Source organism: Rhinoderma darwinii, chromosome 5, assembly GCF_050947455.1.
Source record: "Rhinoderma darwinii isolate aRhiDar2 chromosome 5, aRhiDar2.hap1, whole genome shotgun sequence".
NCBI classification, from domain to species: Eukaryota; Metazoa; Chordata; class Amphibia; order Anura; family Rhinodermatidae; genus Rhinoderma; species Rhinoderma darwinii.
In genome coordinates this window covers 189707867-189732522 of record NC_134691.1, presented here as the reverse complement: position 1 = coordinate 189732522, position 24656 = coordinate 189707867, and the positions used below count along the sequence as shown (strand labels likewise).

The following is a 24656-nucleotide window of genomic DNA, read 5'->3' as shown; positions in this document are numbered from 1 at the left end:
TCTTTCAGCACCCTCGACAGTGAATTCCGATCACCATATCGAGCAACCTGTTAAAAAAAAAAAGAAGTTCGTACTTACCGAGAACTTCCCGGCCGTTGCCTTGGTGACGCGTCCTTGGTGACGCGTCCTTGGTGACGCGCCTCTCTTGACATCTGGCCCCACCTCCCTGGATGACGTGGCAGTCCATGTGACCGCTGCAGCCTGTGCTTGGCCTGTGATTGGCTGCAGCTGTCACTTGGACTGAATTGTCATCCCGGGAGGTCAGACTGGAGGAAGAAGCCGGGAGTTATCGGTAAGTCAAACTTCTTTTTTTTTTACAGGTTCGTGTATATTGGGATCGGAAGTCACTGTCCAGGGTGCAGAAACAGTTTAACTTTTTCAGCACCCTGGACAGTGACTATCTCCTGACATCGCGTACCGGAAATTTCGGTTCGGATGTCCGGTTTCGCTCATCTCAAAGACACTCCGTTTGGATGTTTGTAAACAGAAAAGCACATGGTGCTTTTCTGTTTACATTCATCCTTTTGACAGCTCTTGCGCGAATCACGCAGTTCGCACGGAAGTGCTTCCGTGCGACCTTCGTGGTTTTCACACACCCATTGACTTCAATGGGTGCGTGATGCGTGAAAAACGCACGATTATAGAACATGTCGTGAGTTTTACGCAACGCACTCGCGCTGCGCAAAATTCACGCATTGTCTGCACTGCCCCATAGAGTAATATAGGTGCGTACGACACGCGTGAAAAGCACGCGCGTCGCACGCGCGTATATTACGCTCGTGTAAATGAGGCCTTAGATAGATAGATAGATAGATAGATAGATAGATAGATAGATAGATAGATAGATAGATAGATAGATAGATAGATAGATAGATAGATAGATAGATATGAGATAGATAGATAGATAGATAGATAGATAGATAGATAGATAGATAGATAGATAGATAGATAGATAGATAGATAGATAGATATGAGATAGATAGATAGATAGATAGATAGATAGATAGATAGATAGATAGATAGATAGAAAATCATCAGCGTAGTACAGTAGACGCAGAAAAAAAATCAGCTGATAAAGCGTTCATAAATTGACCTGCGGTGCGTTTTTTTAATCCACAGCATGTCAATTCATTCTGCGTAATCGCTGCTCTTCTGTTGCGGGTTTTCCCCCATTGAATTTAATGGGGATGTAAACCCACAACAAATAAGCAAATGTTGCGATCTTTGTGGCGGAAAAACTGCGATTCCGCTGCAAAAATCACATATCAAAAGAAAAATAAAGAATTTTTTGGGTTAAAAAATTATAAAAAGATTCATACTTACCCCCGGCCACTGTCATAGCGACGCGATCCTCTGCTGTGAGTGCAGCCCGGCCTCCTGGGATGACGTTTCATTCCAGGTAAAACGTGCAGCCACTCAAAGGCTATAGCGGTCACATAGACTACAGCGTCATCCCATGAGACCAAGCAGAGAGATGTGTTGCAATGACGATGCCCAGGTGGTAAGTATAAATTTATTTTTTCCTGTAGTATTTCCACAGCATAGATTCCAACCAAAAAACTGCACCACAGTTTGGTATAATTTTTCGGGCAGGATTCTCTTCGGATTCCAAAACAGATACGCTGTGTACTTATACGCAGTGTATCCGCCCTGTGTGTCCTTACCCTTAGGCTTTCCAACCATAAAACACAACTTACAGCCTATAAATATATGCATCTTCTTTTAAATGTTTCTAAATATGTTTAAAAACATAAGCACCTCGTAATAATGCTGTAATTATTAATCAATCTTTAATAAATGTACACTGTATAGGAGCAGTCTGAGGTGAAAAATGGAATTACGTGTATAAACCATGTCCTCTATGACTGGCTAGGTTTAGCACCACTGCGCCACACAAACCGTGGAAAAAAAGAAAAGCATTGCAAAGAAAAAGGTAATGTTCTTATGCTGTGTATCTAAAGTTGTAGTAGTAACATTTATATTTTGTTGAATAAATTGTTTGCAATAGACTAAAAAACATTCCAAATAATGTGTCTTTATTTAAATGTCCACACAGTACAGTTATTGTCAGTATTTTCCATCCGTATTTTTAAGCCAAAACCTGGAGCGCATCAAAAAATGTTCTTATGATACTTTTTCTGTATCACTTTTGATTATTTTTTTTAAATAATACAATGTTTTATTTTGAACAACTTTTTAATTGTTTTTATTAATAAAAATTGTCATTATTATTTTTGTTCAAATTAAAAAAAAAACATTGATTTAGAAAAAATTACTTTCAAAAGTTTACGTAGCTTTTAGGTGCCACTCCTGGTTTTGACTTTACAAAACAGAAGCAAAATCATCACCAAATCTGTACTGTATGAAAATGGTTTATGTCTCTTTCACATAACAGTATTTTGCATCAGTATTAATAGGTCAAAACCAGGAGTGAGTGCAAAACACGGCAGAGGTGCAAATCTTTCCATTATAAGTATTCTCTGGTATGTTCCACTCCTGGTTTTTGCTTCCAAATACTGATATAAAATACTGACCAAAATACTGTTGTGTGAAAGTGGCCTTAGGTTGGACTCACACGAGCGTGTTCAGTCCGTGATATACGGACCGTATGTCAGCCTTATTTTACGGACCGAACACAGTTCAGGGAACCGAGCTTCTAGCATCATGGTTATCAATGTTGCTAGGAGCCCCTGCCTCGCTGCGGGAAAACTGTCCCGTACGGAAAACATGATTACAGTACGAGACAGTATTCCCGTGGGGAGGCAGGGACTCCTGGCATCACAGGCAACTATGGTGCTAAGAATCCCTTTTTCACTGAGACCCCCACCAAACGCTAAAACAAAGCGGCAGAAGCGCTCATGTGAGTGCTTAGCTGCTTCGTTTCTGTTCGGCTTTTTCCGGAAAGCCGATGTAGTGGAGTTCGGGCTCATAGACTTTCTATTGTGCCTGTACTCCGCTACATTGATTTCCGGAAAAGGCCGAACAGAAACAAAGGGTCTAAGCGCTCACACGAGCGCTCCTGCCCCTTCATTTTAGCGATTGATGGGGGTCTCAGTGCTCGTACCCCCACCAATCAAAACTTCTGACATGTCACTATGACATATCAGAAGTTTGTTGAACGTTCAGCTACACTTTAAAGGGAACCTGTCACCAGCATTTCACCTATTAAACCAGCACTACCTGGTGGTAGTGGGTGAAAAATCATTCCTATATAAACTATAACTGTCTTCTTAGGCGGGATTCACACGACCGGGTCGTTCCCGAGCCCGAGTGTCGGCCGGTAAAATCGGCCATTTTGCCCGGCCGGTTTGCATAAAGTTATGCATCCGTGCCGGGCCGGACAGATCCGGACAGTGACATCAGCGGCAGCTCCTGAAGGGGAATCCCCATGTGTTCGGGGATTCCGCTTCAGGAGTTTCCCCTGATGTCACTGCCCAGATATGGACAGAGACATCAAGCGCTCTGTCCAGGAGCGGAATCCCCGAAAACACGGGGATTCCGCTCCTTCAAGGAGCTAAAGTGCGGCTAGCACATAGCAGAGCGGGGAGATACCTCCCTGCTCTGCTATAGTGGCGTCGCTACAGTAGTAGCAGCCGCAGCAGCTGCTGCTACTAGCGGCGCCATCGAAGGTGTCGCCGAGCCAGGGTGCTTTTAACAAGCAGGGGAAGGGAGCCAGCGCAGCGCTCCCTCCACCTGCTGTACACCCCGACCCTGCCACACAGTGTACAGCGATGCCATTCGTCAGAATGGCATCAACTCCTCCTCCTCACATGCACTCTGCGCTGTGAGGAGGAGGAGATAGAGCGCAAGCGCCGGGAAACCCGGCCATCACTCGGGACACATTCCGGTGATGGCCGTGTAATACCCGGCCCCATAGACTTCTATGGGAGCCGGGCGGCCGGGTGCCCGGGCAAAGATAGAGCATGTCCTATTTTTTGACGGCCGGATTTCCCGGCCGTCAAAAAATCGGTCGTGTGAATAGCCCCATTAGGGGTCTATCATTCCTAATGCAGCCGGGTGCCGGCCGATTTATGAACGGCCGGCACCCGGCCGGGAAACCCTGCCGTGTGAATGAGGCCTAAGTCAGCTCTGTAGCTTTAGTATTCAGTTTTTTAGTGTTCCCACACCGTATGCTAATGAGCAGAAAAGAGTCAGATCTTCATTTGAAAAGAGTCAGATCTTCATTTGAAAAGAGTCATATCTTCATTCCTCAAGTCTTTCCGAGTTTACCCCGCCTCCTTACTTTTGATTGACAGCTCTTTGCCTTACCCCAGCACACAAAATCCTGCGCTTGTGCATTGATGTCCTCTTCTGGTGTGTGCGCACAAAGGGACACCGGATTATTACGATAAAAGGCGCAAAATGTTTGCAGGCCGTTATTTACATTCGGAGAAGGAGTTTAGGAGAGGGGATAACGGCAATGAACTTTTGATAACAGCGGCCAGTGAGGGATAAGTAAAGTTCAATAGGTGAAATGCTGGTGACAGTTTCCCTTTAAGGACGAAACCTACTTTAGGCCTTCAGGACGCAACGATTTATTTTAGTTTTTTATCTTGCATCCCAAGAGCCATGACTTTTTTGTTTTCTAGTTGATTTAGCAATGTGAAGATTTATTTTATTCCACCATTTTGGGGTATATATAATTTATTGCTTACATTTTGTAGCAGTTTGGTGGTAGTGGGGTTTTTACAAAATGCAGCAGTTTTCTCCATAGGGTTCTCTATAGAACTTCAAAAATGCCAGGAAAAACGCATGTTCAAAAGGACACTAGATAAAAAATGGCAGAAAAAAAAGCATGTTACATTTAAAATCCACTGTAGTTTTTGCATGCGTTTTTTCATGTAGTTTAAAATGCAAACTGTGATGGCAGCCTAAGGGCCTTATTTAGACCAGGATCCTACATAGGGTTTTGACGCAGTTTTTGACACTCCGAACCAATGTCAGAAATGGATCTAAGGGAAGGGTATAAAGAAAAGACTGATACTTTTTTTTTCCTTTTGTCCACTCGTGTGTTTGGCTCAAAAGCAAAACCAAAAACTGGCCTTATACACACTATTTTTTGTATTTTAACCCCATAAGGCCAGGATCACACAGATAATTTTGATGCCATTTTTGTGGCAGTTTTTGGCTCAGTTTTTTTAAAAAGTGCATCAAAAGTTGTGTGTACCCCAAAATGTTTTTTCAATACATTATATGTACCCCAAAGTTGTCCTACAAAATCAAGCCCTTATACGGATACGTCAACAGAAAAATAAAAAAGTTATGCCTCTCAAAAAATGGGAAAGAAAAAACTAAAAATATTGCCCCGCCCCGAAGCCAAAAATAGACCGCATCCTTATGGGGTTACAACGCAGAAAAAAAACCTTAGGACTCTATCACACAGTTTGCACTTTAAACTGCATGAAAAAAAGCATGTAAAAACTGCATCGTTTTTAATAAATGTAACATGTTTGTTTTTTTATGTCATTCTTTTTTTTTAAGTTGTGTCCTTTTGTACATCTGTTTTCCCTGGCATTTTTGAAGTTGTGTTAGGCCTCCTTCACACACAGAAAATTTCTGGTGGTTTAAACTGCATCAAAAAATGCTTCTACAAACGCTATCAGTTTTCAAATGTAACATGCGTTTTTTAAGGTGTTTATAATAGCGTTTTGGGTGGTGTTTTTTTAAATGGTATCATTTTATACATTTTCTTTTATGGGCCTTTTTGAAGTCCTATAGTGAAGCCTATGGCAAATACGCCTGAAAAAAAAGTCAAACCCAGAGCATACTGCATTTGGAAAAAGACGCCACTGACCACAAAATTGCCTCAAAAACACCACAAACCAAAATGCAGTTGTTTGTAGAACATTTCATCTTTTACTATAGACTTTAATGTAACATCTGGCCGCACTTAAAACTGCATGAAAAAACGCATAAAAAACGCCATTAAAAATGCCAGGAAAACGCACAAAAACGTAACAAAACGCTGTATGTAAATTCAGCCTAAAGAAGCCCATGGAGAAAACTGCCAGGAAAAACGCCATGTTGGTTTTTTTTAAAGCATACTGAAGTTTTTCTTTACCAGAATGCTACAAAAACAACAAAAACTTAAACACTGTGTATGTAGGCATTTTCATCTTTCACTATACACTTTACACTAATATCTGGACCCAGCACTTTTGACAAAACGACACCAAAAACACTTTGAAACGCTGAGTGTAAAAATAGCCTAAGAAGTCCTGGGAATGCTGCAGTCCTTTGTATAGCTTTGTTGCTTGTATTTGTCTATAATTTCCTGTTGTTCTCGGCTGCAATAAAGCCTTTACTTGGTTGAAGCATCTGGTTGAACATCACTCCTTGAGATGGGATTCTACAAAACTTAACATAGAAACATATTAAAACATAGAAACATTTAAAAAAAATGGGCATAATATTGCATAAAATTCCATATTTGATTTAGTTTTGAATTTAATAAATTATTAACTTTTTAATTAAACCTTCATTTGATCATTGAACACTATGGCATGTTCACACAGCTTATTTTCCCTGTCTGTTTTGGAGCATAAAATGCTTGTATTACGCTCCGAAATACATTTGAAATACACCTGTAAACAGCTTTTCATTGCTTTTAATGGGAAATATGCTGTGTACAAGGTGTATGTTTACACTGCTGAATTAAATAACTCGTTACAATACGCTTTGTAAAAAAGTAGTAACGTCACTTGTTGAAGCATTTTACAAACTTATTTTTTCCATTTCCCATTGACATTTCAAAAAACGATTAAAAAACACACATCAAAATACGCTTAAAAAACACTTGCAAAAATCCAAAAACGCTTTGACATTCAGCTCCAGAAATGGTAGTAATACAGAAATTGTTTTCTCTTGAAATCAGCCTCGTATTTTTCAGCCTGGACATATGCCGTGTGAATAGCCTAAATGTGGCAGAAAATGCCTGAACTCCATAATAAAATACATGAGCTACATTTTGCTGTGGATTTCCCCCAGTTCATCGGAATGGATGAAATCCGGAGGAAAATCCAGAACAATTCCATGATCGATACAACACGGTGCAGATTTAAAAAAAACCTCCTGCCAAATATAATTTCTGATTGGTTGTTTACTCTTGCGAAGTGCAGATATTATCAGTGCTTGAATTTATCCGCAGCGAAAGACACACTTGGTTATTATAAAAAGTTTAACATTTCTGACATAGTCTTCCTTATATTTTTATTTTTATGGTCTATTTAACTATTAAAAAAAATGCAAAAAAACAGAAAACATTTTTTCACCCCATTAAAATTTAGAACAATTGGTGAAATCTACAGACAACAAGGCTGTTTCCGAAAAAAAAGAAGAAAACATTGATATTATTAAAGAACCTGAAACTGCATTACTTGAGCGCCAAATTGATGGTGATGATATACGTGATGAATTAGCACAAATAAGAGCAAGCAAAAATAAAGACCTGACTTCTGAATCTACTACAGCCAACTATACTCCTGAGTACCATGATAATGATAGTGACTGGGAGGTAAGTTCTGCACAGTCCGCGGCTATGTAAACCTTTGAATGGCATTTTTTTTTTTTAATAAAAAGGTCTTTCAGTGTGATTGGTGAAATTTTATAAATATTTACTATCGAAAAAAATTATTTTTACTTTTTGTGATACAGCTGCTTTGTATTCTTTATACAGAACAGCTCTATTGTTTGCTAATTCCTGCTCCCGTCAGGTCTACGGGACTGACGGGTTCAGTGAAAGCCGGTCCTGTGTGTCTCTCACCCGCAGGACCCTCCTGTTATCCATCACATCTAAGTTTATAACCTGGCAGATTCAGCTGCTCTATATACAGAATACAAAGAAGCTGTATCTCAAAAAGTAAAATGTTTTTTTTTTATAAAAACTATTTATAAAGTTGCACCAATGACCGACTGACCTTTTTATAAAAATAAAAAAAAGCCATTCAAAAGGTTTACATAGCCTTTAAGCAGACACATGATTTTTACCGTATGAATCTTTTTCAATGTTTTGTATTCTGTCATCTCCCGAATGTGTTTTTTTTTTTTGTTTTTTTTTTTAAACACTGGTCAACCCTTTATCTAGACATGATGCTTACTCTTTTGATGATACTCTCTTGATTGATGTACTTATAAGGGCGGGTTCACACATAGCGGAATTTCACTTAAATTCCGCTGCGGACACTCCGCAGCGTTAATCCGCAGCGGAGCCGTTTCTCCATTGACTTTCACTTTAATTTAGCACTGTTCGTTTACACGATGCGTACAATTCCGCTGCGGAGCATAGGCTGCGGAGCGGAATTTGGTGTCCGCAGCATGCTCTGTCTGTTGCGGAGCAGTGGCGGACTGGTTGCGGACTCATGGCGGAATTTCTCCATTGACTTCAATGGAGAGTCAAAATTCCGCAATGAAGTCCGCAGATCTTATGTGTGCTGCGGAGCGTATTGTTTTTACTACCATGACATTTCTTCATTCTGGCTGGACCTATGTATTTCTAGGTCTACAGCCAGACTGAGGAAGTCAATGGGGCTCCCGTAATGACGGGAGCGTTGCTAGGAGACGTCTGTAAATAGTCACTGTCCAGGGTGCTGAAAGAGTTACGCGATCGGCAGTAACTGTTTCTGCACCCGGGACAGTGACTACCGATCTCAATATACATGTATCTGTAAAAAAAAATATAAGTTCATACTTACCGAGAACTCCCTGCGTCTGTCTACAGTCCGGCCTCCCAGGATGACGTTTCAGTGTAAGTGACGGCTGCAGCCAATCACAGGCCAAGCACAGGCTGCAGCGGTCACATGGACTGGAGCGTCATCCAGGGAGGTCGGGCCGGATGCCGAAAGAGGGACGCGTCACCAAGACAACGGGCGGTAAGTATGAATTTCTTTGACTTTCACTAGGGAAAGTGCTGTCCCTTCTCTCTATCCTGCACTGAATAGGGAGAAGAGAAGCACTTTTCCTGCAGTCCGCAGCGGCCAGTCCGCATCAATTTTCTGCACATTTTGTGCAGATCCGCTGCAGAATCTGCAACGCAGATTCTGTGCGGCATTGATGCGGACAGTTGCGGAGGAATTCCGCCATGTGTGGTCATGCCCTAAATAGTGATCGTGATTTCACCATTATCTGTTGGCTAAATAAGACTTTTATATTCTTGTGTTCGAATTGATTGATGGAAATAATATTGGGGTGTGGAAAACAAATGCCTCGTGTCGCTTTCACATGTTTTTAGTGGTGGGTCTATTTAGGATGTTGAAATATCTTATCAGCAATTTGATTGTTGATGTGCATTAATAAAGATAGTTTGTTATATTTGTATAAAAAAAAAGTATATAAATTTACACTTAGGTTACTTAGGTTAAGAGGTTGACTCTGTTGACTCATGAAGACCACTTTCTAAAGGAAGCCAGCCCGCCAATCAGCTCAACAATACGGAGCTAGACCTAGACTTTTGTTTTATAGTGAGCGATAAATCGTTCGCAGCAATATCACAACGATGTTTGTAGTGAGATAAATAGCCCTAGCCTAATGCATGGGCAGCAATTTATCACTCACTACAAGACAAAAGTCTAGGTCTGGCCCCAGTGTAGACATAGACTTTTGCTTTGATGTAAGCGATGTGTCAGCAAATTGACATACTGCGGAATTTAAAGTCGCACCACAAAAAACTTTCCGCATTCCTTTTCTGTGTTTTTTTTCCCGGAGCGTGTGGCTGAGATCTGCTAAATCTCATTCACTTTGCTGATACTGTAAATGCTGCAGAATTTCTGCGCAAAATTGCATTCCGGAAATTCTGCAGCATTTACTCTACGTGGGAATAGCTTTGTTCTGGCTCTTAGAGGGGGGACATCCATATGCCCAAATAGAGCCTTTGGACAGGTGAGGTCTTAATGACATAATACCTTTAATATAGCACTGTTTTGTGTATCTTGCAAGACAGTATCTTATAGAACAATATATTGTTGGATGGAGGCTATATTTGTAGATTTATAACTGTATAGTAATAGCATGTAGGAAAAACTATCTAAGTTTAACATGTAAATGTAGTTTTTTTGCAGTTAGTCTACATTCACACAAGCGTATCAGATTAACGCGCGTGAAAAAGGCGCATGAATCTGGTCCGTGTGTGTTGCGTTATGCATTAGTGTGCTTTGTGAGTGGCATGCGTTATTCACACACTTGCAAAGCACATCTATTTTTTGAAAACTCACGAAGTACAGTAAAAAATAGTGTAGTGCCGTGTTAGCCAGAGACAATATGAAATGTTAAATACTTTTGTGTCAAAAAAGACAAAAGTATAGTAGGTATGATACCTTTATTGGCTAACCATAAAAGTTCTATATGCGGCTTTCAGAGCACAGAGGCCCCTTCTTCAGGCAGTTTACAAATGAATGACTTCGAAAAAAGCACAACATTTAGGGTATGTTCACACGGCGGGGGTCCGTAACGGCTGAAATTACGGGGATGTTTCACCCTGAAAACATCCCCGTAATTTCAGCCGTACCGGCATGTGCAGGCGCTTGAACGCCGCGTCAATTACGGCCGTAATTAGCGCTGCTATTCATTGGAGTCAATGAATAGCGGCTCCAATTACGGCCAAAGAAGTGACAGGTCACTTCTTCTACGCGGGCGTCTATTTACGCGCCGTCATTTGACAGCGGCGCGTAAATATACGCCTCGTGTGAACAGACAAACGTCTGCCCATTGCTTTCAATGGGCAGATGTTTGTCAGCGCTATTGAGGCGCTATTTTCGGGCGTAATTCGGGGCAAAAACGCCCGATTTACGTCCGTAAATAGGCCGTGTGAACATACCCTTAGATGTTACACAAAGACAATTAGTACATGAGGTGATATATCATTAAGATAAGCCGGGGCAATAAAACTGAGGTTATAGGGGTGATGACTTAGGAGTTAAGGCATCTGGAGTCAGTCTGATGGGGGATGTGACATGTGTCCATGTAGTGGCTCATAAATCCAGGTGTTAGATTGAGGCCTTGTGTCAATGACTGGAATTTTATCATCATCTTGAATTCCCAAATTTTTCTTTCTCTGTTGTTTTTAAAATGACCCTTCAGAATGAGTACCTTTAAATCTGCCAAACTGTGATCAGGTCCAGAGAAATGTTTTCCCATGGGTGTATCCACCTCCTGTTTTATTGTATGTCTGTGAAGATTCATCCTGGTTTGTAGTTTTTGTATTGTTTCTCCAATGTAGATTCCTTTATTGATGCACCTTGTACACAGGATCATGTACACTACATTGGAGGATGTACAGGAGAACATGCCAGTGATTTTATAGCCCTGCTGCGTGTTTGGTATCTGGATGGTGTTTGATGAACAGATGTTGGTACAGGTCTTGCATTTTCTACTGTTGCAAGGAAAAGTGCCAGTCTCTGATGGTGGTGAGAGGGCACTTCTGACCAGGAGATTCCTTAGGTTTGGTGGCTGTTTGTAGGCAAGGAGTGGTAAATCTGGGAATATTTCCTTCAGTTTATTGTCTTTGTTAAATACAGGTTGGAGATCAGCAGCAATTTTCCTCAAGATGTTCATTTGGGGTTGTATATGACCACTAGGGGAACCCTGCTGTTGTCTTCCTTCTTTTTGTACTCCAGAAGATTGCTCCTTGGAATTCTTGTTGCTCTGTAGATCTGATCATCTATAATCCTTGGATGGTATCCCTGTTGTAAGAATGTATTCCTCAGTGATATCAGGTGTTGTTTTGTGTCTTCACAGTCTGAACAGATCCGTATGTATCGCAGAGCCTGGCTGTAGATGATGGATTTCTTTATGTGTCTCGGATGGAAGCTGTTCCATCTCAGATATGCTGGACGGCCTGTAGGTTTATGGTAGATTGTTGTTTGTATGGTATTGTCTCTCATGTATATGGTCATGTCCAGAAAATGTATTTGAGATGTAGAGTAGTTGAGAGTGAGTTTGATGGTAGGATGGAACTTGTTGAAGTTTTTATGGAAAGAAAGCAGTTCATGTTCAGAGCCTGTCCAGATTATCAGCAGGTCATCAATGTACCGGAAATATGCTAGAGGTTTAGTTGCGCAGGTTGATAAAAACTCTTCCTCTAGTTCGGCCATGAACAGGTTAGCATATTGTGGTGACATTTTGCTACCCATAGCGCTTCCCTTACATTGCAGATATATGTCTTTGTCAAATAAAAAATAATTGTGATGGAGTACGAATCTGATGAGTTGTAGGGCTGGCTCTGTCGCTAGATTGTTCTTTTGAAGAAAGTGTTGGCATGCGGCTATGCCATCCTCATGGGGGATGTTAGAATATAAAGATTCCACATCCATAGTTGCCAATAATGTTCCCTTTGGTAGTGGACCTAGGGCTGAGAATTTGCAGAGTACGTCTGTGGTGTCCTGGACATAACTGGGTGTGCACCTCACCAAGGGCTTTAGAAGATTTTACACCCAGCCAGAAATATTCTCAGTTAAAGTCCCAACACCTGAAATGATTGGTCTCCCTGGATTGCCTTCTTTATGTATTTTAGGTAACATGTAGAATGTTCCCATTCTGGGATTGTCCGGTATAAGGTCCATTAAACTGTCTGATACAGCGTTGAAATTATTGATGATATGGACAAGTTCTACTGTGTATTGTTTGGTGGGGCCTTCATTAAGCAGGGTGTAGTATTGTCAGACAGAAAATATAGAAAATATAGAAAAAAATCCTCCAATGTAGTGTACATGATCCTGTGTACAAGGTGCATCAATAAAGGAATCTACATTGGAGAAACAATACAAAAACTACAAACCAGGATGAATCTTCACAGATATACAATAAAACAGGAGGTGGATACACCCGTGGGAAAACACTTCTCTGGACCTGATCACAGTTTGGCAGATTTAAAGGTACTCATTCTGAAGGGTCATTTTAAAAACAACAGAGAAAGAAAAATTTGGGTATTCAAGATGATGATAAAATTCCAGTCATTGAAACAAGGCCTCAATCTAACACCAGGATTTATGAGCCACTACATGGACACACGTCACATCCCCCATCAGACTGACTCCAGATCCCTTAACTCCTAAGTCATCACCCCTATAACCTCAGTTTTATTGCCCGGGCTTATCTTAATGATATATCACTTCATGTACTAATTGTCTCTGTGTAACATCTAAATGTTGTGCTTTTTTCTAAGTCATTCATTTGTAAACTGCCTGAAGAAGGAGCCTCTGTGCTCTGAAAGCTTGCATATAGAACTTTTATGGTTAGCCAATAAAGGTATCATACCTATTATACTTTTGTCTTTTTTGAAAACTCACGAATGTGTGAACCGTCCCATTAAAATCAATGGTTCCACGTGCTGCGCGTGATTTCCATGCGCAGCACACGGACGTTATTCACGTTCGTGTGAATGGGCCCTTACTTTTGTTTGTTTACTTGTTCTTTTTTTTACCGCTGTGAACTTTTTGTAACATGTTCTAATTTATAATATTTCACTGAAATAAATTTACCTTTCTCTTTCAGATAAGTGAACAACAAAGAAAGAGACTGATACAACGGATGAAATATGAGTTGCTAAAAAAACAATACATAAATGAAAAGGAATATACACAGATCTTAGATATTTGGGATGTTCCAATTCAGAAGCGTTGGGAAATTTACAGGTTTGGTCCGTTTAGTTCTAAAAGGAGTTGCATGAAAGTATATTGGCATAAAGCGTACAAAATACATTATTCACAGATCTGCATATGCCTAATGCAGATTACATATCCAAGCTCGATTTACAAATATCTCTAACTGTTAAAGGTATAAAGGGTATTGGTCACACCACCACTAATTAAGTTCTTTTTTAGTATTACATCCTAATAAGTTATTAAACTTTGCTTGGGACAGTCTTACAAATGTAAATATCTGCAGTGTATATTGCTCACCAGAAACCAAGTAGCTCTGTTCACACCTGTGTTGGATTCTCTGTTAAGGATCTCACAGATTCCATAGTTCTTGCCAGACAAAATTGTGTCCATCAAAACGACGAATACCATGATGGAAACCCGACGGAACCCATTGAAGTCAATGGGTTCTTTTGGGTGCAGTTGATTTTCATCATGTGACAGATCCGATGGCTCAGTTTTGTCGTTGATCTGCTCTTATGATGGAACAGAACAACAGTAAACCCAAATACAATTGTGAACAGAGCTTAACAAAAAAAATCCCCCAAAAACTTGTATGGGGCTCTGTTCCACAATAACCACTAACAAGGTTAGGAAATGTAAGTGATTCAGCTATGGTCTTCATTCTACCTCCTGTGAGATTTTCTCACTTCTGTCACTGCCAGCTGCTGTGAGGTCAGCTGTCCGCCACTCCTTTGTTGCTCTCTCCCATGGCGTAGCTCTTCTCATTGAGCCTTCTAAAATACTGGACAGCTACAGCTTTCTTTTGGCTTACTATATAAGCCTGGCCCTTGCACTTCCTCCTTGCTAGACTATTGAGCTACCTGCCTGTAGACTAGTTCCTTGTTGCCTCTTTACAAATTGCTGCTACTCATTTGTGTACCGAACTTGGACTGTTTACTGACCATGTCTCTGCCTCATGCTACAACCTTTTGCCGCTTATCTGTTTGCCAAACCTGGACTGTTGCTTGACTACTCTTGCTATTACCACCCTCCTGTTAGATCATTTCGGCCACTGGACTTTGAATCTGCTACAGACCGTAACAGTCCCTCCATACCCCATACGGTTCTGGCAATCATTTTTCTTTCTAGGCTATTTGTAGATACCCTTGTCATATATCCATCCTATTTAAGTTCAGTTCCATCACATATATTTCATGCTTCCCTTAGAATGTGGAGACACAAAGTTATCGAAGCAGTTCGCTTAGAGATCTTTGGACTGGAAAATGACTACCAAATACTGGTAAACAGATTAGATGAACAAAGAAATCAGCAGGATTGTTTTATACTGCGACAGGCTGACATCATAGGAATGACTACAACAGGTGATCTAAAGCTATATTGTTAATTATGTCTCCCACTTATATCATCCTTTATTTTCCTTCCTCTTATATGATATATTTGTCAATCAAAATAATTTAGTGTGTGTATGTTTGCTCCTCTGTTTTGGGACTTCTCTGTTTCCAGAAGTTTATTCTAATAAAGATTATTCACTATATGGCCAAAAGTACGTGGACACCTGAACATCCCACCTATATGAGCTTGTTGGACATTCCTTTCCAAAACCATGGACATTAATATGAATTTGGCGACGCTTTTGTGGCTGTAAAAGCCACCACTTTTTTCGTAAGGCTTTCTACAAGATTTTGGAGTGTGTCTGTGGGAAAAGCTCATTCAGCTAAAAGAGCGTTTGAGAGATCAAGCACTTATAATGGACAAAAAGGTCTGGCTTGCTGTAACGTAACTGCAGATGTGAACTCACTGTATCTCCAAACAGGAGTAGGAGACGTCTGGCCAGGCAGGACAGAGTCAATGATGCAAGTGTAGCGGAACTGCAGCTGTGAGATAGCTTGTCAGACAGGAACAGAGTTAATAATGCAAGTCACCAAGGGTTCAGGCTAACGGAGGGTGGGAGTACAGGCCAAGGTTATTAGGCAGGCAGAGTTCATGCAGAGTCCATGCAGAGTCCAAGGTCAGGCAGGTGGTCAGAGCTAATCCAGGTTGAGCAATGGGTAATCGGATAGGGTCAGCAGGCAGAGACGAAGTTGAGGGTACAAGTTGGGGTCAAATACAAGAGGAGTCAGCAGCAGACAGGACAACATACAGCAGGACCAGACAGAGCTAGGAACCTTTGCTCAGGCAACTTCCTGTGGGGGAAGCTGCCTTAGATAGCCCTCAGATGCATGGGAGTTGCTGTAAACAGCAGAGTTTTAGTTTCTTATAGGGCCAGCGCACGCACCATTTGGGCACAGTGCCGACGGCTTGAGAGAACAGTGGAACGGGCAGAGAGAGGGTGCCGTTGGCCAGGCGGCATTACAGTACCCTCTCCTTACGCCCCCTCTTCTTGAGTCCAGAGCAAAGCAAACATTTCTTAAGAAGTGCAGGTGCACAAATATTTTCAGCAGGTTCCCAAAATCTTTCTTCTGGGCCAAAGCCCTTACTGTGCACAGGCTAGAAGATCCTCCTTCTTGCAATCAAGAATATGTTTAACTTCATATTGATCTTCAGGACCAACAGAAGCAGGGAGAGAGGAAGTCAAGGGGGACCTGGAAAATCTGTTGAGAATCATAGGCTTGAGCAGCGACACATGAAAAGAATTGGGGATCCGCAGGGAAGGAGGCAGACAAAGCTTGTAGGACACTGGATTGATTTGCTTCAAAACACCATACGGACCAAGGAACCGAGGAGCAAATTTATAAGAACGAATATTTCTGGAAGACAACCAGACCTTATCTCCAGGAGAAAACTGAAGAGGAACACTCCGTCTTCTGCCAGCATATATCTTCATGCGAGCAGAAGCTTGAACAATTGCTGTTTTGGTTTGTTGCAAGATCTGAAGAAAATTCTCAAATGTGGCATTGGCAACAGGTACTGGGAGAGGCACCTGAGGGTGTTGACCGAAAACAATAAAAAATGAATAGGAGCGGTAGATTAGCACGAATGGTTATTGTAGGAAAGAAGATGTACACATTCGTTCTGCAGTGAAGAAATAAAATGGCAAAAATTATTCTCGAGAATCTGGTTAACTCGTTCCACTTGATCATTGGACTGTGGGTGATATGCAGAGGAAAAGTCCAACTTGACGTCTAATAGACCAGAATTTTGAAGTAAACTGCACACCACAGTCAGAGACAAGATGCTGCGGAAGTCCATGCTCCACAAAGAAGCTGGCCAGGTAGGTAGCAGAGGGATGTCCGGGCAAAGGGACGAAGTGGGCCATTTTAGAGAAACTATCCACCACCACCCAGATAGTGGTACAGCCGGCGGAGGGTGGCAGATCAGTGACAAGGTCCATAGCTATATGTTGCCAGGGAGCATCAGGAACAGGTAAAGGGAACAAGAGACCTGCAGATTTGGATCTAGAGGATTTGTTCCGGACACAGGTGGTACAGATAGACACATACTCTCGAACATCTTTAGAGAGAGAAGGCCCCCAGAATTGCCGGGATACCAGCTCTAGTATCTTTCGGAACCTGGGGGATGACCTGCAAGTTTTGAGTTATGGCCCCAAGAAAAGATCCGCTTTCTTTTGGCCTGTGGAACAAAGGTTCTTCCAGGAGGGACATCCTTCACAACAACTGGTGCCACAGAGATTATACGGGATGGATCTATGATGTGTTATGTTTCTTCCACTAGGTCTGAGGAATCAAAAGAGCAGGATAAGGCATCAGCCTTGATGTTCTTGTCCGCCGACCGGTAGTGGAACAGAAAATTTAAACATTCAAAGAAGAGTGTCCATCTGGCTTGACAAGGATTCAGACGTTGGGCAGATTGCAAATAAGTCAGATTCTTGTGGTCTGTGAAGATTATGACAGGATGTTTGGCCCCCTCAAGAAGATATCTCAACTCCTCCAGGGCTAACCTAGTAGCCAGTAACTCTTGGTATTCTATAGTGTAGTTTTTCTCAGCGGAAGAGAACAGCTTGGAGTAGTAGCCACAATTTACAGGCTTTCCACTGTTGCTCCTCTGGAACTGGACAGCTCCTCCACCAATGGAAGAGGCATTGACCTCCAGAAGGAATTGTTTGGAGAAGTCAGTATGATGCAGCACCGGAGCTGAGGCAAAGGCTTTTTTCAGAGCTGTGAAGGCAAATTCAGCATGCCGCGTTCACCGCTTTTTTGGTCAGAGCAGATATTGGGGCAGTGGAGAAACCAGGAATGAATTGCCTGTAACAATTAGTGAACCCCAGGAACCTTTGAATAGGACGCAGGCCCTGAGGACGAGGCCAGTCGAGAATGGCAGTCAACTTTTTAGGATCCATCTGTAGACTTTGATCGGAGCGAATATGCCCAAGGAATGGCAAGGAGGATCTCTCAAAGACACATTTTTCCAGCTTGGCATAAAGACTATTCTCTTTCAGCCGCAACAGAAATTGACGAACATGCTTTCTATGTGATGTCAGATCAGGTGAATAAACCAAGATGTCATCTAAGTAAACCCCCACGCAAATATACAGCAGATCACGGAAGATGTAGTTCACAAATTCTTAAAAGACTGCAAGAGTATTACAGAGACCGAACAAGGTACTCATAGTGCCCGTTTCGAGTGTTAAAAGCCGTCTTACTCTCATCGCCTTTTCAGATGCGGACAAATTTTAGGCTCCATGCAGGTCTAGTTTGGAGAAGACCTTGGCTCCATGGATTCTATCAAAAAGTTAAGAAATTAAAGGCAGGGAATACTTGTACTTTATGGTGATCTTATTAAGTCCACGATAATCAGTACAAGCACGGGGGAGCCGTCTTTCTGTTGCACAAAGAAGAAGCCAGCTCTGGCAGGCGAAGTAGACTTTCGGATAAAACCTCTCTCGAGGTTCTCCTTAACGTACTCTGACATGGCTTGAGTTTCAGGCAGAGACAATGGATATACCCGTCCATGAGGAGAAGACGCAGGAATCACTTCAACCGGCCAGTCGTATGGTCGGTGGGGTGGCAGGGTCTTGTTTTTTTCTTTTTTCTTACTGAAGACATCGGCATAAGAAGAATATTGAGGTGGTAAACCAGATAGACTTTGTGAGACCGGAGACAGAGTAACAAGACTACTATGGGAGTTACGGAAACAATGTTTTCGTAACTCCCAACCACATATCCAGGAAGTGGCCGGGAGGGGGCGAGAGCAGACATGGGTAGAACGGTCTTTATTGGGCCCAGTTCTAGAGAAAGGTGTGGGCCCCAGAGGTGGGACCCGCATCTGTCTGACATTTATGACATATACTGTGGATATGTCCAGGGGCGTAACTAGGAAAGACTGGGCCCCATAGCAAACTTTTGACTGGGGGCCCCCCTCCCCCGGGTGTCACACAACCCCCCCCCCTTGTAGATAGTGCCTTTTTTACAAACCCCCCCTTTTGATAACGCCATACAGCCCCCCTGTAGATAACGCCATACAGCCCCCTTTGTAGATATCTACAGAGGGGGCTGTATGGCGCTATCTACAGAGGGGGCTGTATGGCGTTATCTACGGGGGGCAATATGGCGTTATCTATGGGGGGACTGTATGGCGTTCCCTACAGGGGGGAGTGTATGGCGTTCCCTACAGGGGGGACTGTATGGCGTTCCCTACAGGGGGGACTGTATGGTGTTCCCTACAGGGGGGGCTGTATGGCGCTATCTACAGGGGGGACTGTATGGCGCTATCTACAGGGGGGACTGTATGGCGCTATCTACAGGGGGGACTGTATGGCGCTATCTACAGTGGGGACTTTATGGCGCTATCTACAGAGGGGGCTGTATGGCGTTATCTAGAGGGGGGCTGTCTGGCGTTATCTACAGGGGGGACTGTATGGCGTTACCTACAGGGAGTCTGTATGGTGTTCCCTACAGGGGGGGTCTGAAGGGAATGCCATACAGCCCCCCCTGTAGGGAACGCCATACAGCCCCCCCCCTGTAGGGAACGCCATACAGCGTCCCCCCCTGTAGGGAACGCCATAGGTGTCCCCCCCCCTGTAGGGAACGCCATACAGCGTCCCCCCCCCCTGTAGGGAACGCCATACAGCGTCCCCCCCCTGTAGGGAACGCCATACAGCCCCCCCTGTAGGGAACGCCATACAGCCCCCCCTGTAGGGAACGCTATACAGCCCCCCCCTGTAGGGAACGCCATACAGCGTCCCCCCTCCCCAAAAAATGCGACCTACAGTGTGATAAAGACTTTACAGACCTAATAAAAGACATGTATCCCCTATCCACAGGATAGGGGATACATGTGTGATCGCTGGCATTGATAGGGAGAACGGGGGACTGAAAGTCCCCTGAAGTTCTCCATGACTAACCTCTGACTTCCGGCGTCTGTGTTGGCAGCTCAATAAAAGTGAAAGGAGCGCTGGTCACGCATGCGCACAAGCGTGACCGGCGCTCCATTCATTTCTCCGGAGCTGCCGACACAGACCCCGGAAGTCCGAGGTTTGTGATGGAGAACTTCAGGGGACTTTCAGTCCCCCGTTCTCCCTATCGCTGCCAGCGATCACACATGTATCCCCTATCCTGTGGATAGGGGATACATGTCTTTTGTTTAATGGCAGAGCGGGGAGATACCTCCCTGCTCTGCCGTACTGTTCAGTGGCGTCCCGCTGTAGCAGCCATAGCGGCTGCTAGCGGAGCCTGCGGCCATGGTGGGGGCCCGTGCCGGCGGGTGACACGGGCCCCCTCATGCCACGGGCCCCGTAGCAGCCGCTACTGCTGCTACGGCGGTAGTTACGCCACTGGATATGTCATAAACGTCTCTCATGGGAAAAACCCTTTAAAGGTTATGTACTGTATATCTTATTATTAAAAATAATTTTTACTTTTTGAGATTCAGCTGCTTTGCATCCTGTATACAGAGCAACTGTATCTAGTGCTGAACACTGTATCCGTCAGGTCAGCAAGACTTGCAGGTTTAGTGACAGCGGGCATGCCGGATCGAGCTGTTACTGATCACATCTGGTGGATCCTGCGGGTCAAAAACATGCATGACCCGCTATCACTAAACCCGTCAGTGTAGCTGACCTGACGGATTCAGGTCTTAGCGCACGATACAGCTGCTCTGTATACAGGATATAAAGCAGCTGTATCTCAAAAAGTTACAATTATTTATAATAAAAAGTATTTAGAAAGTTGCACCACACACACTGATATATATATAATCAGAGGTGTAGCTAGGTTCTCCAGCACCTGGGGCAAACATTCAGATTTGCGCCCCCCCCCCCCAACTTCTTTCCCGACATCTCCTTCCCCCTCCACATGTTTGCTTTCTCTACCAAGCAATGAGATGTATTTTTTTTTCACAATTTTTTTTTAATGTAACTCGAGCATAAAACCATTTGTACATTTTCTTTTACAAGCAGTATAGTTCTATAATTTATTTTAACATAACAATAAGTTAAAAGAAAATAAATTATTTAAAGAGACACCACACAACCCCCTTGTAGATAGCGCCACATACAGCCTCCTTGTAGGTAGCGCCACACACAGCCCCCTTGTAGATAGCGCCACACACAGCCCCCTGTAGATAGCGCCACATACAGCCCCCTGTAGATTCTGCCACACACAGCCCCCTTTTAGATAGCGCCACACACAGCCCCCTTGTAGATAGCGCCACACACAGCCAGCCTGTAGATAGTGCCATACACTCCCGCCTTGTAGATAACGCCACACACAGCCCCCTGTAGATAGCACCATACACAGTCCCCTGTAGATTCTGCCACACACAGCCCCCTTGTAGATAGCGCCACACACAGCCAACCTGTAGATAGTGTCACACACAGCCCCCCCTTGTAGATAGCGCCACACACAGCCACCTTGTAGATAGCACCACACACAGCACCCCCTGTAGATAGTGCCACACACAGCCTCCCTTGTAGATAGCGCCACACACAGCCCCCTTGTAGACAGCGCCACACACAGCCCCTCTCTTGTATATAACGCCAAACACACCCCTTGTAGATAGCGTCACACATAGCCTCCCCTGTAGATAGTGCCACACAGCCCCCCTGTAGGTTGCGCCACATACAGCCCCCCGTGTAGATAGCGCCACACACAGCCCCCTGTAGATAGCGTTACACGCAGCCCCCTGTAGATAGCACCACACACAGCCCCCTTGTAAATAGCTCCACACACAGCCCCCTCTTGTAGATAGCGCCACTCACAGCCCCCTCTTGTAGATAGTGCCACACACTGCCTCCCTTTGTAGATATTGTGCTTCCATTGTACTTAGTGCCACACCCCTGCTTGTACTTCGAGCCACACTGCCCCCTTGTACTTAGTGCCACACTGCCCCCCTTGTACATAGTGCCCCACAACCCCCTCTCCTTGTACTTAGTGCCACACAACCCTCCTCCCTCTTGTACTTAGTGCCACACAACCCCTCTCCCTTGTACTTAGTGCTACACAACAACTCCCTGTAGAAATACTGTAGACTGTTCTTTGCATTTATATTCAGTGGTGCTTAGATGATAATTTGCTGCACAATTTATAAGATTGTTGCTGGCAACCAAACAAAAAAATCATTATGACAAAACATCCAAACTGGCCACTTCAAGGGCAAAGTGTTTACACACTGGTTGGGACAAGGAATAAGCAGGATAGGCAGACACCAGGGGCGAAGCTACCTTCCTTGCCTGGGAGAAGGGTGCATTACAATGGCTCCCCAAAATTAATTGACACTAGCACTCATGCAGCACTTTTACAGAAAGGTGCAGCAGAAGCAGAGAATAAAGTTCCAGCAACTGATGGCAGCCCTGTTTATAGCGATAAGTGAAGGAGTATAAAGGCACAAGTGTGAGCACTATCTGGCTGCTCAAATGTAACTTTCCGCATATCAGCAGGGCAGAAGCAGGGAGCAGTTCAGTGATTACTGTGACTACTGTGGGTATTCTTTGGGGGTAATGTGGCTAGTACTGTTAGGGACACTCTGACTGGTACTTATAGAGGCACTTTGACTGGCACTGATAGCGTAATTAGGGCTGCTACTCATGGGCCACTGTGAGTGGCATTGATAGAAGGATTGGGGCTGAAACGGATGGTGCACTGTGACAGGCACTGATGGGGCACTGTGCCTGGCACTTATGAAGCACTGTCACTGACACTCTTTGGGGGTGCACTCATGGGGAAGGTTAGTCTTGGCATGGTATTGGTATGGGGACAGTGTTAAAGAGCACCACGGTTGACATCCTGATTTCCTCCTTTTCTCTGCACAACTTATCCAAAAATCACAGGCAGCCAACATTTTTATGGACAAATTGGAAAACCACAATGAATGATAAAGATAAAAGAGGATATATGTCTATTGCTCAGATGTTAATATGAATAGATTAGTAGTATTCACTGTAAACTATAAAATTATGATAATTACAATAACCTGCACAAGTTTATGCAGCTTAAAAAAAATGACAAACACATAAAAAAATATTTTTTACGTACACTAGTAAAAAGTCCCATAGTTGACGGATTGTCCAGGAATTTTGGACGATTTGCAACTCTGCATAGCATTGCTATCAAAGCCCTGCTACGGACACTGCTATGGGACACCGTGGCTAATATTCCTTGTGGGCACTGTGTTTGGCACTCATGAATGAATTACTATTGCTCGTACTCATGGGGCGAGCATTATGGGTGGTACTTTTTAGCATGCCATTGTTATAGGGGCACTGTGGCATAACTCTTCTTGGGGACACTGTGGTTAGGGGACACTTGCTATCATTCTCGTACACTGCATGGAGGTACTAAAGCTGTGACACTTTTTGTGGTAACTACGGCTGACACTACGGGTCATGCTGTGTGTGGGGTGTATTTTGCCAGGTTTTTTTGGTATCAAAAGAGTTTTGACCACCTCTTGTTTATACCCTTATATGTACGCAATATCAGGGAGAACAGTTTGTAGCTAACAGAAAATAGCATGAGATCCATAAGGGGACATACTCCTCATATATTTTTGAGACATTTTTGCAAATCTCTGCCAATTCTTTGTTTCCAAATTTAAAATTCAAATAACCTCACCAAAATTTTTAAAGATCGAGGACTAGACCAATACAATAAGGTCATTTCTGTTTCTTTTTTTTAAATTATTATTATTATTATTATAGGTGCAGCAAAATACAGGAAACTTCTACAGGTTGTTCAGCCAAGAATTGTCGTTGTTGAAGAGGCTGCTGAGGTTTTGGAAGCACACATTCTAACAACGCTAAGTCACTGTTGCCAACACCTTATCCTAATTGGAGACCATCAGCAGGTATGTAATTCTATATATATGCTGCTGTGAATGTTTTACCTGTAATTTCTTGTTTGATCATCTAAAGCACTACACTACCTTATATAAGGCAATGCTATTAAAGTAGAATCAGTCTCTTCAGTCATGCTTACTCCTCTCTGTTTTTGACATGTGCTGCCTGACAAGAACCTGATTACGTCTGGCCATGATGTTGTTCTATTTTATCAGATTTTATAATTCTATTAATAGAATTAAAAAACACAGAATTAAAAAAATAGAAGCAGTGTAACTTTAAAATATACACTTGCCTCTGCATACTCTTATCAACAGTATTACTAAAGTGTACCTCTGACTATAAATAACCTTCCATAAATCAATAGTACAAGCAAAGATAAGAAACTTTGTAGTATATCTTATTACAGAAAAATGCCTCTTTGCCCACATATCGGACCCCCCTTCCCCCGCCTCCTTAACTCCTTACGCAATCAGAATTCACTAATAGAATCCCAGCATAAAGTAGACGGATTCACTGCTTCACTGAGTGAACAGGTTACAACTGCCCATAGAAATCTATGGAGAGGGGGAGAAGGAAGCAGAAGCATGGGACTAGCTGCTATGATGCTAGTACACAGCATACAATAAGTGCATGCCACTTCTTGAGACGTTTTTGGAGACGTTTTTCATTGACTCTATAGAAAAACAGCTCCAAAAACGTCCGTTAAAAACGCAGCAAAAAACGCGAGTTTGCTTAAAAAACTTCTGAAAATCAGGAGCTGTTTTGCCTTGAAAACAGCTCCGTACTTTCAGATGTTTTTAGCTGAGCGTGTGCACATAGCCTTACTCTCCAAA

The 24656-nt window shown here is 43.1% G+C and overlaps 1 protein-coding gene across 2 annotated transcripts in view; it reads left to right on the top strand.

The window, feature by feature from the left end:
• The window catches only part of LOC142651760 (NFX1-type zinc finger-containing protein 1-like), a 100625-nt gene that overhangs the window by 50834 nt on the left and 25135 nt on the right, over nt 1-24656 (top strand). For both annotated transcript variants that reach the window (XM_075826820.1, XM_075826819.1), the window contains exons 11-15: nt 1813-1933; nt 7287-7513; nt 13483-13622; nt 14799-14953; nt 23683-23828. In XM_075826820.1, the coding sequence (XP_075682935.1) occupies nt 1813-1933; nt 7287-7513; nt 13483-13622; nt 14799-14953; nt 23683-23828 (789 nt within the window). The remainder of the gene's footprint in view (nt 1-1812; nt 1934-7286; nt 7514-13482; nt 13623-14798; nt 14954-23682; nt 23829-24656) is intronic.